General features: G+C 33.7%; 1 protein-coding gene across 1 annotated transcript in view; it reads left to right on the forward strand.

Annotated features, from left to right (window-relative positions):
* LOC149783068 (sacsin-like) overlaps nt 1-3,563 on the forward strand; it is a 34,928-nt gene extending 31,365 nt beyond the window's left edge. The window contains exon 9 of the mRNA XM_089933341.1: nt 1,695-3,563. Within this exon, the coding sequence (XP_089789467.1) occupies nt 1,695-1,985 (291 nt within the window). The 3' untranslated portion in view covers nt 1,986-3,563. The remainder of the gene's footprint in view (nt 1-1,694) is intronic.
* The last annotated feature ends 13,535 nt before the right edge of the window (nt 3,564-17,098 follow it).

A 17,098-nucleotide genomic window follows, 5' to 3' on the forward strand; every position in this document is an offset into this window, starting at 1 on the left:
TTTATTTTAGCGAGACATTTTACCTGTACATGTATTATTATTGCATCATTAAAATTCATACAAAACCAAATTTTAAAAGTACTACATTTTAAACCATCAACTTTAATGCATCTGACTGTTTACAGTTATGGCTTGGAAAAAATATATTTTATTGGCCTAAATAACTTGACTGTTATGACATTTTTAGATTGCAAAACAGAAAGGAAAAGAAAAATTGATGTCCAAATATAGTGCAGTAATCTTGTAAATTTGTATCTGCCAAATATCCACTGGTCTTTTTAATCCGATTCAGATTCACCGGTTAAGCAACTATCCCCTTATTAAGTGCAAGGTACATGTTTTCAGGAATTTAGCTATCTGAACACGGAGAATAAAAGCTTAATAATGTTTCATTTGGAAAAAAGTTGTCAGATATTCTTTCAGAGATGATTTAACAATTATTTTACACATTTCTTTGTATGGTATAAGGATATAAACTTAATTTGTTTAGAGTTTAATTTTTGAGGGATAACAAATCGTCTAATTTACCTATATATCGAACATGAATAGCAATTTAGTCACCTTTATTCCATGCTGATAACTGTAAGTTTATTCCTTGCTGATAACTGTAAGGAGAGGTTTTGAAAGAGTCAAGTGGTCTAAAGCGCTCTCCATTACGGATCACTGCCATTTCACCTAAGTCTGCGTAGGTTTGAGTCTCGGATTCAGCAAATGTGGGTATGTGAGAAAGCTTGCCAGTAGCTTCTTGTGGGTCGGTGATTCTTTCTAGGGTTTTCCACGGTTCTTCCTCCACCATTAATACTGGCTGCCATGTATAACCTATCATGTGCTGAAAAATGGTATTAAACCCTAAAACAACAACATCAATAGGTCTTGGTTTTGGATGTTGTTGTTGTTGTGGGGTTTAGCGCCATTTTTCAGCACAAGATAGGCTATACATGGTGGCCAGTATTAATGATGGAGGAGGAACCCGAGATAACTCCAGAAAGTACCACTGACCCACAAGAAGCTACTGGCAAGCTTTCTCACATACCCACATAGGCCAAACCCTAGACTCGAACCCACGCAGACAGAGGTGAGATGGCAGTGATCCATAACGGCAGTGATCCATAACGGTGAGTGTTTTAGACCACTCGGGGCCCCAAGATCTTGGGCTTCGTATTTTAAAGATCTGCCATGATTGTACATCTTCGCATGCTGTCTTGTACTTCATTTGAAGTAATGGAAGGGGTATCTGTTATCAACTCCTTCAACATAGTTCTTACTTATCTGCAGAATCTAGAGTTGGTATAATAATAAATGTCCCTAATACTTGTGTACCTACCAAATCCAGACATTAGTTTCTCATCTTGAAAGTAGGGTTACAGTGGATTAGGTCATAATATTTTGTCCGACTTCTGATTGTTTATAACTCCTGATAGCTGTACATAATGCTTTAAGTACATTTAATCTGATAAATTTCCTGTTTCAAAATCATTTCCAACATTTTGAAAATATAATTGATCATTATTAAGGGCTCATTTATTCATTTATTCACCAATATATGGCAGTGTTGAGAATATTTTCATACCGATAGAATTTGAACTGTTTTACGTAAAGTTTATAAACAATTTTCTATACTAACATTTATATCATTTTGAACTAAATTAATGTCCACATGATTTATTTATTCTTCCTCTTTTTTGAAAACAAAGGCCGCTGAGAAAGCTCTGAAAGCTGCCGTATATGCAAAAGATGCAAACAAAGTGGATCTGAAAAGTCACAATCTTGCCGCCATAGCTTCGAATGGTGAGTTAAGCAGTGATTGTGTCCAGATTGTGAGAGAACTAGAGCATTGTCTGCATGAGCACACCAGAATGAGGTATCCAGATTCTGTTTCTAGGAGACAGATTCCAGCAGACATTTATACAGACGTACAAGCTACAGCTGCTTTGGAAATTGCAGAGAGGTTGATTGTATTAGTGGATCAAAACTACATAAATTGAATGGTGCATCTCAGATATTGTACATGTTGGTATATGTTACCAAAATGTAAAACAGATTTTAATTTAAGCATATATTTGTCCAAAACTTGTTCACATTGCCAATTTTGATTATTCTTTTTTAGAGTACTGTCCTCCCATTACATGTTTGCTGTTTATATTTTTTCAGTGATGGGATACATGGGCCCATAGGACTTGTTTGATTGGAATATATCTAACACACTGTTAAGAGGCAATAATACAAGTACTCCTTGAGATAAGTAAACTGCGACATACGTAAACTCACATATATAATGAAACGTAAATGGGCACAGACTGTTTTTAATCTTCAAATCGAGTGCACCCATAGTGTATTCTTCTGCTTCTCCTCTTGTGTACATGTGTAAGTATTTTTGTTGTGTTTTGTTAAAGTTACTATTCACTGTGATGTCAAAACCATATGTAGCCTTGGAAAACCCAACTTTTGTAAAACCGACATATGTAGGAATGTAACCCTTACATTTCTAGGAAGCACATGTACATGAATTTATTTTTCTTTGTATACCTGCCATATGATGGACTGTATTATATGTATTATGTAATAATGTTTACATTGCATCTCTCCCTCTATTACCTACTTCATACCTGCATAATAACCTGAATTCTTCACCATTTACTGTTACCTGCCAGTGTATATCTACTGTTTCCTGCCCATGTAGATCTACTGTTACCTGCCAATGTAGATCTGCTGTTACCTGCCAATGTATATCTACTGTTACCTGCCCATGTAGATCTACTGTTACTTGCCGATGTAGATCTCTTGCACATGGAGTAAGGAACAAGCTTATCAATTTTGGGGTTAAAGGTTGCTGAGACTGAAAGCTCAAGAACATATCTCTACATCACAGACCTGGACCAAACCTTGTAGTACTTGTGGCAAGGAAGAAGCCTATTTACCTTGGTGTCAACCATCTGGATAACTCTGATTGAAAGAAGAAAAATGGTTTCTTTACATTAACTTTAGTTAGCTTGCACTTGGAATAAGTCTTATATTTGGGATCAGAATGCCAAGAGGTCATAGTTTTGTTTATTATTATGCTGGTGTTGCCATTATTCATGGTTCTCTTGATTTTGTTGTTGTTAGCTGGGCAGCATAACATTATTTTGTTAGCAGATCCCTGTTTATGACATCTTTGTTTCTCTTTGCAAATTTGATGACAAGCTGTCATAATACCAAATCTTGATAGAATACTTTCTAGATGGGAGTAGGGTTTTGAGAAATAAATATTTGTATATGTTTGTTGATATGGTCAAAAGATTTTTGTTGTAGCCATTATGTGAACTGTTGTAAACATGGTCTCAAAATTGCTTTCAAAAAAGTATTACTTAATTTTAAAAAATCATAATGTACATTGTTGTGATCTATTTCGTACTATAAACAGCACAGTATATATAAAGCATATCAAGCAGTAATATTACATAGCAAACATTGCCGTATTAAATACTTTTCAGTATACATTGAAAATACATATAATGTATCACTTACGAAATAAGGGTATCAAATATTTATTTTGGATCTTAAGTGTTTTGGTAATCACACCTTCGGTTCACTGTTTCAATGTAAATTTTGAAGTTCATGTACTTTCTTTTCATTTGTATATCAATATTGCTTAATGGTGTTTTCTTTGAACAGAACTTATTATGTTCTGTATATATAAATAATACATGAAGTTCTTTTCTCTTTGTAACAATATTTTTAATTTTTTTAATTTGATTTAGAAAGCCATGTAACAACTTTGCATATGAATAAAAATGTAATTTGTTACAACTGTGTGAATAATGTAGAGAATATATATGTGTAAGGCACTTTTTTTATTCTTCAATTTTACCTTTACCTGTTTATTGTTGAAATTACGTTCAGGTGGAAGAAGTAAATGAGCATTATATGATCTTCTTCATTCCACTAAATGCTTGATATGTAACATTCCACTAAATGCTTGATATGTAATTATCAAAGATATATGAACTTGTCTGCTCATTTTTTTAACGTCAGAGGATCAAATTCATAATTTATAGTACTGTCAAATGTTTTGTGATAATACTTCAGTATAAACAATATGCAAATTGTTTCATACATCATGCTATGAAAATATCAATAGCAGCATAATCAGTCTGTTTATGAACACCCAATAACGTAATCCATTTTAAATGCTGTATGAACCCAATAATGTATTCCATATTAAATCTTGTATGAACACCCAATAACATAATCCATTTTAAATGCTGTATGAACCCAATAATGTATTCCATATTAAATCTTGTATGAACACGCATTAACGTAATCCATTTTAAAAATGCTTGTGCTTGTACTTATATTAGTACGAGTATCTATGTACCATATATATTTACATACAAGTTGAGTCCAGTTGCAAATGACACGGATCTGATGTACCATCACATAGTCCACCAGGAGATCATGATATGCATGTGTTCTACTGATTACTCCTAACAAACTGCATTGACCCATATCTGCCTGCACATTGTGCAGTGGACTTCGGCAACTTTGTCGGTTGCAATTAGACATTGACCCATATCTGCCTGCACATTGTGCAGTGGACTTCGGCAACTTTGTAGGTTGGAATTAGACATTGACCCACATCTGCCTGCACACTGTGCAGTGGACTTCGGCAACTTTGTTGGTTGCAATTAGACATTGACCCATATCTGCCTGCACATTGTGCAGTGGTCTTCTGCAACTTTGTAGGTTGGAATTAGACATTAATCCATATCTGCCTGCACATTGTGCAGTGGACTTCTGCAACTTTGTAGGTTGGAATTAGACTCATAAGTGTGTATAGATTATGTATATTTTCTACTCTGTTAAGTATTTTCATTGTATTTTATTTAACAGGAATATTATGCATTAGTTTTAATACACACATCAAACAACATACTTTGCACTCTATTATGGATGTCAGTGGCTATTGTATTAACATAATCAGTATATATATTGTATTATAGTATTAACATAATCAGTATATATATATATATATATATATATTGTATTGATTTGCACATTTAAAGATTGAAATACAATATTTCATTTCATATGTATTTGCAGTCTTAGAGCATAATATTTCATTATTTTAATCTATATTACATTATTCTTTATGGGCAAATGTGAAAATAGTATAATAATGTCTGCATATAATGTTCTTTCCTCTCAATTTGCCATATAATTATAGTTTAGTTTTGTAGCTGGAGTTATTTAACTCTGTTTGTCGTCTGTTTCCTTTAGTATATATATATATATATATATATATAAGTTAATCAAAAAGATGTTCAATACTTGTTGCAGTATTCACCAATTATAGGTAGGTAGTTAATTCATGCTTGAAGTTGACTGATTATTGTCAACATTAAATCTTATTTTGATTAAATCATTTAAATATGTTCATTAATATTATTATTTGAAATCTTCTATGAAAACCTAAAATGTTGATGCAGTGAGAAGCAAAAGAAATTGCAAAATTGTTCTTTTTAAACTATTCTTGAATTGCTTTCATTTTATGTTTCAGTTCAATACCTTATTTAATGTGTTTTGTTATTTGAGATACTTTGATTATTTCATTTGGATGATCAATTCCGTACTGCTCTAAAATATTTAAATGTTCTTTTCAGTTTATAAGTTTCGACCAAGTTGAGAAAGCTGTGTAAAAGACATATCCTTAGATTGGACCTCCCATTTTTAGGTTTACTTCACAAACTGAAGTCAGTGAAATTTCCAACACTTTAAGATACTTTCTTTAGTCGTGTCTGATTTCAGTTATGTAGGCAACTGAATATCAGCCATTTTCTGAGTTCAGCCTGAACCATTTGACAGATGAAATGAGTATTAATAACATCAACAATTTAGAAAGCAGTTATGACTTATAGACCATATATAGTCGGAATAGTAAATTAGTATAACAAACTTTATTTTTATTTCATGTAACACAAGGTTCTGTTCTTTTTGTCACAGTGTCTTTAATTATTTTAAGTTTATTTGGAAAAACAACTTTCCGTAAAAATAAAAATGTGTTTTTTACAACTGTATGAATAATGTACAGAATATAAGTGTTTAATGAACTTTATGTATTTTTTCAAAAGAATTTTAATAAAAATTTCCTTCAAGTGAAGAAAGTAAAAGACCATTACATGTTCCTCTCTTCATGCTGTTAAATGCTTATGTAAATATCCAAGGAATATTAAGTTGTCTGCTCAGGCTTTAAACATTTCAAGGATCAAATTCATAATTATAGTACTCTTGACTGTTTCCAAAGTATACTATAATTTACTGAGAAGGTTACTTCAAAGGTGCAATCAATATTTAAAAAATGTAATAGGACATGCTCTGAAAATGTAAACAGAAGTATATTTGGACTTAGTGTGAACGCATAATGATATATACCTTTTTATGTACCACTCATCTTCAGTCATGTGAGATTTGAAAATAATGTAACAGAATGTAACTTTGTATTAGATGTTGAATTTCAATTTTTATATGATCTTCATTTTGTGCTTCAGAACTATAAACCCCTGTGATCAATTAATAACAAGTGCATATTTTGATGCTTGCAGCGATGTAGCTTTTAATTTGTTATAGATTTTGATGCAGCATAATTTACTTGAACATCACAAAGTTAATCATTTGTTTAATTATATTTTTTTTCTTTTACTTAAGTATTAATATACCTATTTTTGAATACATTTTCATTAAATATTCACCTAAATTTTTAGCAGGGAAACATTATGATAGGAATAATGACTACACTTAAGCTCATTTTCTTTTTCCTCAGTTAATAGTATTACAGATTTGCAAGTTTTTATTCGAGATTGCTAGGATGTGCAATTCAGTGAAAAATTATTGTATGAATATGTTAAGTAAACTTGATGGTGTTATTTGTTTTCATTTAGAAATAACTCTGCCTTATATCTTGCGTTAGACTAAATCACGTTTCAAACAAAATCCATATGTTATTTAGCAACACACAGTTTTCCAACTAGTTCACATATCTGTTGTATAAATATCCATTGAATAAGGTTCGGAAAATTTTATTCTTCAAAATCCTAACTTACAGAGTGACTGTATGAACCATGTTCTGTTCAGGATTGGATAGACATTAGATTCAATCATAGAACAACATATAGTTTAACTTACTGACCCTCTGTATGACCTTTCATAAAATATTATTTTTCTATGGTAAAGTATTTGGCTTAAACAGACTAAATACTTTGGCACATCCAAATATAGATCATCCACTTGAAATTAGGGTTTGAGAGTCATTATACTTGATATCTATAATAACCCTTTGTGTATGATACGGTACAGTCATTATACTTGATATCTATAATAACCCTTTGTGTATGATACGGTACAGTCATTATACTTGATATCTATAATAACCCTTTACGTATGATACTGCACAGTCATCATACTTCACCTATATAATAACTTTTTATGTATGATACTGTACAGTTATCATATTTCACATATATAATAACCATTTATGTACGATACTGCACAGTCATAATATTTTACATCTATAGTAACCCTTTGTGTATGATACTGTACAGTCATCATAGTTCACATCTAATTACCCTATGTGAGTGAAACTGTACAATCATTATGCTTTACATCTATAAGAAGCCTTTGTTAGTGATAATGTGAAGTTATTATACTTCACATCTATAACAAACCTTTGTGAGTGATACTATACAGTCATTATACTTCACATACATAATAACCCTTTATGATACTGTACAGTCATCAAATCTCACATCTATAATAACCCTTTGTGTATGATACTGTACAGTCATCATATTTCACAGCTATAATTGCCCTTTGTGAGTGATACTGTACAGTCATTAAACTTTACATCTATAATAACCCTTTGTGAGTGATACTGTACAGTGATTATACTGTTAGAGAAACTGTAGTCATTATACTTCACATCTATAATGATCCTTTGTGTATGATACTGTAGTTATCATACTTAACATCTATAATAACCCTTTGTGAGTGATACTGTACTGTCATACTTTACATCTATAATAACCCTTTGTGTATTAAACTGTACAGTCATCATACTTTTCATCTATAATAACATGCATATGATTATGTACAATCATATTTCACATCTAGAATAACCCTTTGTATATGATACTGCACAGTCATTTACTTCACATATTTAATAACACTTTGTGAGTGATACTGTACAGTCATCATACTTCACATCTGTAATAACAATTTGTGTATGATACTGTACAGTCATCATACTTTACATGTGTAATACCCTTTTTGTGTATGATACTGTACAGTCATCATACTTTACATCTATAATAACCCTTTTTGTGTATGGTAATGTACAGTCATCATACTTTACATCTGTAATGCCCTATTTGTGTATGATACTGTACAGTCATCATACTTCACATCTGTAATAACAATTTGTGTATGATACTGTACAGTCATCATACTTTACATCTATAATACCCTTTTTGTGTATGATACTGTATAGTCATCATACTTTACATTTGTAGTGCCCTTTTTGTGTATGATACTGTATAGTCATCATACTTTACATCTGTAATGCCCTTTTTGTGTATGATAATGTATTCATCATACTTTACATCTGTAATGCCCTTTTTGAATATGATAATGTATAGTCATCATACTTTACATGTATAATAACCCTTTTTGTGTACAATAATGTACAGTCATACTTTACATCTGTAATGCCCTTTTTGTGCATGATACTATACAGTCATCATACTTTACATTTGTAGTGCCCTTTTTGTGTATGTTACTGTATAGTCATCATACTTTACATCTGTAATACCCTTTTTGTGTATTATACTGTATAGTCATCATACTTTACATCTGTAATGCCCTTTTTGTGTATGATACTGTATTCATCATACTTTACATCTGTAATGCCCTTTTTGAATATGATAATGTATAGTCATCATACTTTACATGTATAATAACCCTTTTTGTTTACGATAATGTACAGTCATACTTTACATCTGTAATGCCCTTTTTGTGCATGATACTGTATAGTCATGATACTTTACATCTGTAATGCCCGTTTTGTGCATGATACTGTACAGTCATCATACTTTACATCTGTAATGCCCTTTTTTGTATGATGCTGTATAGTCATCATACTTTACATCTATAATAATCCTTTTTGTGTATGATACTGTACAGTCATCATACTTTACATTTGTAGTGCCCTTTTTGTGCATGATACTATACAGTCATCATACTTTACATCTATAATGCCCTTTTGGTGTTCGATATTCATCATACTTCACAACTATAATGTGTATGATAACATCCCACTTACATATGATAAAGTCAGAATCAGACCTGCCAACCCTTAAGACTTTACTTACGTTTTACAGAAATGACCTTTCAAATACGGACTTACCGAATAAAAGCACAAATTATGGAAATGTGTTATGGCGTGTCCATGTTTGATTCTGATCTGATTTTTTAATGGAATTGGTCAGTGAACCAGATGAACCAGTTAAATACCACGGTTTCTGCCATGTATATACCATCGTTGTTTTCTGTTACGTATACAGAACTTGAGCAGAGTATCTCAGATACTTTGGACTGTGCATATATTGTAATGCAAATCATCTGCCTGATCAAGCTGTAGCTTATTATTGTTAATAATGGCATCCAACATGTGACATGTCCGGACAAAAGAGACAATAAACTACTTAAAATGTTTTAATAGTGCAGAAGAGGACAAATAATATTCCAATTCTTGGGAAAAAGCAGAAATGTCAACACTTACGTTTACTGGACATCATGTGTTGTTTTGATTGTGGCACATGGCAGGAAAGATGTTAATGAGAAATTTAATTTTTTAAGGATTATGTCAAGGTGAGAGAATTCAAGAAGCCATTGAGCTCCATAGGGTTTGGAACTGTTGCTGTTGGAACTGTACTCAAGGTAATTAAGGTTCAACTAAACTTTTCCAACTTCTGGGTTGAATGCGATGTTCACCATTGCTGCATCAGCCTTGAATCATACTTGTCGACTTTAAAATGCATATTTTCTAGCTTGACAATAGCAGTACATGACATTTTCTTGCATCTTACTGAAAACTGGTCAAAATTATTAATAACATTGACTGCCTTACTGAGAAGGTCTTGTCATTGTTGGCAGGTCTGTAGTCATCATACTTCACAACTATAATAACCCAGTGTATGATAGTACTTCACAACTATAATAACCCTTTGTATATGATTGTTATATCGACCACTCGGGTGACCTAAGTAGTTAGAGCATCCAAATCGGATGTGGGAGGTTGCAGGTTTGAACCACTAATGAGTTATACCAAAGACTTCTAAAAAATGGTACTAACAGCTGCCTCACTTGGTGGTCAGCATTAAGAGGTTTGTTCTTGGACTGGTCAACCTGGTGTCAGAATAATGACTGGGTGGGACATAATGAATCATGTCTGTGGCTTGATGCCCCAGTCCTATTCATTGCTATAAACTGCCACAATGCAGACATTTTAGTGAAATGACTGATTTTTTTTTAAAGCTACGTTAAAGATCCAAATCACACAAACACACACACATGATAGGTTAATTGACATCTATAATAATGAATTTGTGTACAAGTCATTATACTTCACATGCATAATAACTGTTTGTGTATCATAAAGTCATCACATGTATAATAACCCATTGTATATGATATACAACCCTTGAAAATTGTAGCCATAAGTAACTCGCAATTTATTATGACAACTCGCTAGCCAAAGAATGCCAACAACAGGGGATGGGGGGGGGGGGGATGACAACAACTGTCAACATTGAATACGCAATAGGTTCAGGTGAACAGAAAAAAATGACATTAAAAATTTGTCTTTGTTAATAATAAATACTTTGGTTTTATTACTTCTTTTTTTAACATAATAATTGCAGTTTTTATAGAAACATTTTACCTAACCTATAAATCAGCCACTGCAAGCTTGCATTTATGTCATCCCATGTGATATTTGCCTGGAGCTGTGTAGTTGCATTTGTCGATGGCTTCACTGGGATCCTAAATCTCGGCCAGCGGTACATTAACAACCAGCTGTAACAGACCACGCAGGGTGGAAGTGTCTAGAGCCAATCTTAGTTTTGTTTTAATTCTGTTTACAAAACTGAACCCTTGCTCACATGATGCAGTTGAGACAGCAACACAAGTTGTGGCTTCTAGAAACTTTTAATTATTTAGAATTATTTTTAAACAGCTATATTAAATATCACTGTAAATAATAATTAATAATCCAAACACTGGATACCCAGCAAAGTGGGGGATGAATAAAAGACACTGTGAACATAAAATAGAAAAGAATTAACTTAAAACAAAGAATGCAAAAATTAGCACACTGCATGTGATACCCACATGATGTCTGAGCAGGACAGGGTGTTTGCTGCTGACGAAATCGACTATTGTGAATCAAAACTAAACCATATATTACCGATTGGGTATGTATGCATCAAATATGCCTCTTTGCATGCCTCTTGCCTGCATATGGCACAAATTCAAGGCATATAAGTGCATCATTATTGTTACTCTAATTTTGTTAGACATGCTAGACCAACCTGTAATGTCAATAATTGGAACACCTAAGTCAATGTAACTTGTATAAAAATTTATACATCAGTGTCCAAGTAGATTGTAAATAAAAACCAAGCAAAACTAGGTCTGGATAAAGAGTTGAAATGCTTATGTTTGATGAAATTGTGGTAACACCTTAAAAGCATGTTTAATAATGCTGCTATTATTATTATCATTATTATTATTTGTTTTCAGTAGTAGAATTTATATTATGAATATTATTACAGAGCAGTGATGAAAAACTAAGTGATTTTGTCAGTTAAGAGTGATACTTTTAAAACCACAGTATGGCATGCCATCTGAGTTCCTTAGGATGTGAAATTTTATATATTTGTTTGTTGAGAAAGGATTGTTTAATAACTTATATGTTCAACATATGAAATAAACTGTTCTGTGGCATTTAAAACATGGTGATAATGTTCACATGGTTCTTGCTCTAGATATTGTTTAACAAATTTCAGTTTGCTTTCTAGTGTACCAGCATACAGTTTAAAAAAAGTAGACACTGGTTTCTCAGTAAATTTAGTTGAATTGTTCTTGGCATTCATCATGGTTTTAAAATATTCATATTCTGACCAGTACCGTGACACATGTCATTCATTATGTCACATGAAAGATGTCACTCTTTTGTAATAATTTCATGTTTTGGGTATTGTTTCACTTCTCTTAACAAATTCATTTTTAGGGATTAACTGAGGATTTACATGAAACCATATAACAGTGAATAATGATAGAATTATTTGTATTAAAAAAATTTCATCTACTTTGTTGCACTTATGTATCAATATTTGTTTGAAATTGGCTATCATGTAAACTATTCATTATTTTACAGACACTTGGGATATATAATGTCATGCATTCTGTAAACTTTGTACATGCCAGATTTAAATCATGCAGTTCAAAATATTCAGACCTGAAGAACTCTCACCATTGTATGCAGAATTTGTATTGTCTATTTGGATGAAATTGTGTTCCTATCCATTGCTATTAATTAACTCAATAAGATCAAATATAATTGACTCAGATCTCACTGTTATAAGTACAGGTTTTATTGTGTAAGAGATAGAGATGACATGGTGTATTTTCTATGTAATGACCCCTGTTAATTGCATCATGAATTCTGATAGCTACCATCCCACACCCAAACCACACTAATAATAATACTAATAATGTTATTGCTGTTGTTGTTTTAAATCCTTTGTGTTGAAAAGATCAAAACAATTGCAAAGCACACTATTAGTGAGGTTAATTGCATACAGAAGTCAACATTAAAATTGTCATATTTGAACTTTAATGTATTCCCATCACACACAAAGTGAGGTACTCAATATTTATGTTTACATTGCATGCATGATATCATATCAAACAGAATAGGGATGCTAACTTATTCAGTGCTAAATTTTACAGTAACGGGAGGGAATCACAGGATGGCTGAGTGGTCTAAACCACTTGCCTTTATCAGTCATTCCAATCTCATCTCTGTCTATGTGGGCTAGTCTCGGACTCAGCCAATGTGCATGGGTGAGAAAGCATGCCAGTAAGTTCCTGTGGGTTGGTGGTTCTTATTTGGGTTTTCTGCACCAATTATTCTAGCCACCATGTATAGCCAGTCTTGTACTGAAAATGGCATTAAACCCCAAACAACAGCAGCAATTAGGAAATCAAGTCATTGAAATTCCAGCTCATTTATAGTTATGTAGCTGCTAAGCGTAGACTTGTCCTGCCAAATCAATCAAATACATTATGTATAGCTAATCTTGACTAATCTTCCACCCATAGAGGTATTCATAATGCTAATCCCTGTTCGTATCATGCATACATTTTACATTAAGACTGCATGAAGCATGAAGATTGTATACAGAATGCATGAAAATTGTATACAGGATGCATGAAGATTGTATACAGGATGCATGAAAATTGTATACAGAATGCACGAAGATTGTATACAGAATGCATGAAGATTGTATACAGAATGCATGAAGATTGTATACAGGATGCATATAGCCAGCCTAACCTCAGTATATAGATAGCTATTGTTAGCACTAACTGTAATTTACCAACATTGATGTTTTGATTAAAGATTTATTGGCATTTGATGCTCTGCCTTGTGTTAATTTGCTGTAGTTCAAAGCTTCTTAACAGTGCTCCTTCTTTCCAGTTTGCTGTAGTTCAAAGCTTCTGCACCACTCCTGTGCCTTAAATGGTTAGAGCGTCCGCCTCGGATGCGGCAGGTCGTTGGTTCAAACCCTGGCTTAGTCATACCAAAGACTTGAGCAATGGTACTAGCAGCTTTCTCTCTTGTTACTCAGCATTAAGAGGTTAGTGTTAGGACTGGACGGCCTGGTGTCAAGATAATGTGACTGGGTGGTACATGATGCTACATGTCTGTAGCATGATGCCCCAGTGCTAGACATCACTCACACCGCACACGTTGTAGCGATATGACTCAAATTATCAAAGCTACGTTAAATATCCAACAACACATAAACACACTCAAAGCTTCTTAAAGTACTTTTTACCAATTTCATGTAGCTCAAAGCTTTTTAACAATCACAAACTTCAGGAAGCACGGTATATTGGCGATTTTTACGACTTAGTAAATATCTGAAACTCTTTAAGAACGATATGAAAAAGTATGGAGCTTTAAATTTCTTTTCCTTACAATGAAGCCAAACTTTGTCCAAAACTAGATTTGAATTATATATAAAAAAACATTGATTAATTACACCTAACCATTCAGTTGCCAACGACAAAGAATATCCTCAGTAAAGTTGAATCAGCTTAATTAATTCATGTTGATTCCCGTGAGGGTATTACAGGAAGTTAATTATGTGGTAAATGTGCTGAAATTAATTAGCATTCGAATTTTATAAGCATATCGATAGCCAAGAGAAAACTAGGCCATGCTAAAAGTTTGCCAGTTAACATTGCTTTAAAAAAAAACAAGTTAGTACACAATACAAGAAAAACTAAATTTGACTAAAGGACATTTAAAAATCTTCTCTCGTTCCTTGTCTTTTGCAAGTCTTTTCTTAGCCTGCACATTTGCCATTATTTTTGTGTCTTGTTCTATTTATTGACTATATTACTCACAAAGGATCAATGAGCCGACCAACGAACACCAGTCTATCATCCATACGTCCATCTGTTCCTCCATCCATCCTTAAATCTATCCATCTCGATATCTAAGAAAGGGAAGCCACGGTGGCTGTTGTTAGACATTGGACTCGTAAGCAACCAATTTTGATTAATATGTAACCATTCAATGGACTAAACCTTCCAACAATAGAATTCTACTATGCAACAAACAACATTGAGAACGCAACAGAAATACGACTGATCCTACCCACATTTTGCAAAGAGGTGGTAGTAATTGGTACGTTAGAGTTAAGGGGGCACTCACCAGTTATTATGTACATTTGAGAGAGTGATGTATGTAAGGTGAAGCTGTTTGCATTTAAAACATGCACAATGGAGAGAATGGTGGCACACCTCTATGCTACATTAATGATGATATTTCTTTGGATATTGTACTTTTGGAAATTGTACATGATTTAAACACACTGCTAACTAAAATGAATGCCCCCTTGTGCTAAAAAAAAATCAGCCTGAATTTGTCTAAGTACACTATCCATTGCAGCTATTAAAATAGGGAAAATGAATTTTGCCAGACTACACAATACCAGCTTCTGAAAGGGCAATGAATGAATTACCAATATATAAAATGTAAAAAAAGTTATTGGCTCTTTTTTATACAATTCACCTCTGAAGTTCAGGAAGTGAAAATAACCAAGTGGAGCTAGCATTTTTTGAAAGGTGCACATCTGGAGTAAGGCCAAGCTGTATACTCGATAACCCCATATTACACCCATCAATCATATACCAAAATAAAGGAAATTAAAGGTTCTTTGAATTATACCTAAGATATACAAGGTCTTTTTTAAATAGCCAGTATAACCAGGGAGGAAAGCTGGGGAAATTCTTTTTCTTTAAAATCCTAACCCTATGCAAAATATGAAACTGTAGAGCGCCACCTAACGTGTTTAACAAAACAAATAAAGGTCTCTGGTGGCCGATTGGTCTAAAGCGCTCGCCTTTACTTATCACTGCCATCTCACCTCTGTTCGCGTTGGTTCTAGTCTCGGGTTCGGTCAATGTGGGTATCTGAGAAAGCTGTCATAAGTTTCCTGTAGGTCGGTGGTTCTTACCGGGTTTTTCCGGGTTCTTCCACGTTATACTGGCCGCCATGTGTAACCTAACGTGTGCTGCAAAATGGCGTTAACCCAAAACAAGAATAAGCAAATGCCACCTCGGAAAAGCAGAGATATAGCATCTGACACATTTGGTCAAGGAGTATGCGGCTCAAACAAACACATTGGAATTAATTGTAGCAAAAGAGCAGAACTTTCAAAACAAGGCTGCTTTGGCAAATATGTATTCGAGTAGATAAATGCCACATTAGGAACACCAAGATCGAATCTATTTCTAGTGCTTAGAAATATCACCTGTCACATTTGGACAAGACGTTTGAGGCGCAAACAAACAAAACGTAACTGTGTAGATCGGAATTAATAATACGCATTCGAGTAGTGTTCCGACTAGACTATCTCAGCAGAACTTCAGAAACATAGGACTGCTTTGGTAAAATAAGCGTTTCCCGATGCAAAAATCTTCTTTCATCTGGTAGATCAGTTTCTGAGACATTCTTATTAAGAACTCAGTACGCTAGACATGCTGTTCTTATTTTTTTTTATCGCTAAAGGCTTTTATTTTATCAAAGAAGTAAAATACTTCATGTTCAGTTCAGGGACTGACAACATTAATCGATGGCTTTTATTTTATCAAAGAAGTAAAATACTTCATGTTCAGTTCAGGGACTGACAACATTAATCGATGGCTGAGACTACGGCTACATAACTCAGCAATGGTGAACATTTTATAGGTTTGCAATCAGGATACTGTACTGTATGAAGCGACAAACCAAAGACTGGACGGAAGCCATAGTTAAGAGGGGGCTACATGTTAAGTACAAGGCCTGGTGTTACCAGCATGGTTTTCTACCCAAAATACTTTGGCTTCTTCTAGTAGACTAAATCCCATTGATGGCCGTAGAAGCAGTCGAGATAATCTTCAATACATAACGGGGATGATGGAGGGGAGTGCCAAAGATCTTCAGCAGTATGGGCTTGTACAGTACCAGCAGCAAGCTTCAGTTACCACTCTCATCAGCGACAGACAAGTTCAAGGTGACTAAGGCCAGGTAATGATGTTGATGTGCAAATGAGAAGGTGTGAGAAGCAGCGTTGGAGGTAAGGACAGGTAGAAAGTGAATATCAGCAAAGGTTGTTCAAGAGGCAGAATCCAGACTGAGACATGTTGACATGGTATGCACAGAAGCAACAGAAAGATTGGGGTTGGGAAGTGTATAAAGACTTACATGGCAAGCAGCAAGTTTCAAACA

Source organism: Sinohyriopsis cumingii, chromosome 14 (genome assembly GCF_028554795.1).
Source record: "Sinohyriopsis cumingii isolate HCF-2022 chromosome 14, ASM2855479v2, whole genome shotgun sequence".
Lineage (NCBI taxonomy): Eukaryota > Metazoa > Mollusca > Bivalvia > Unionida > Unionidae > Sinohyriopsis > Sinohyriopsis cumingii.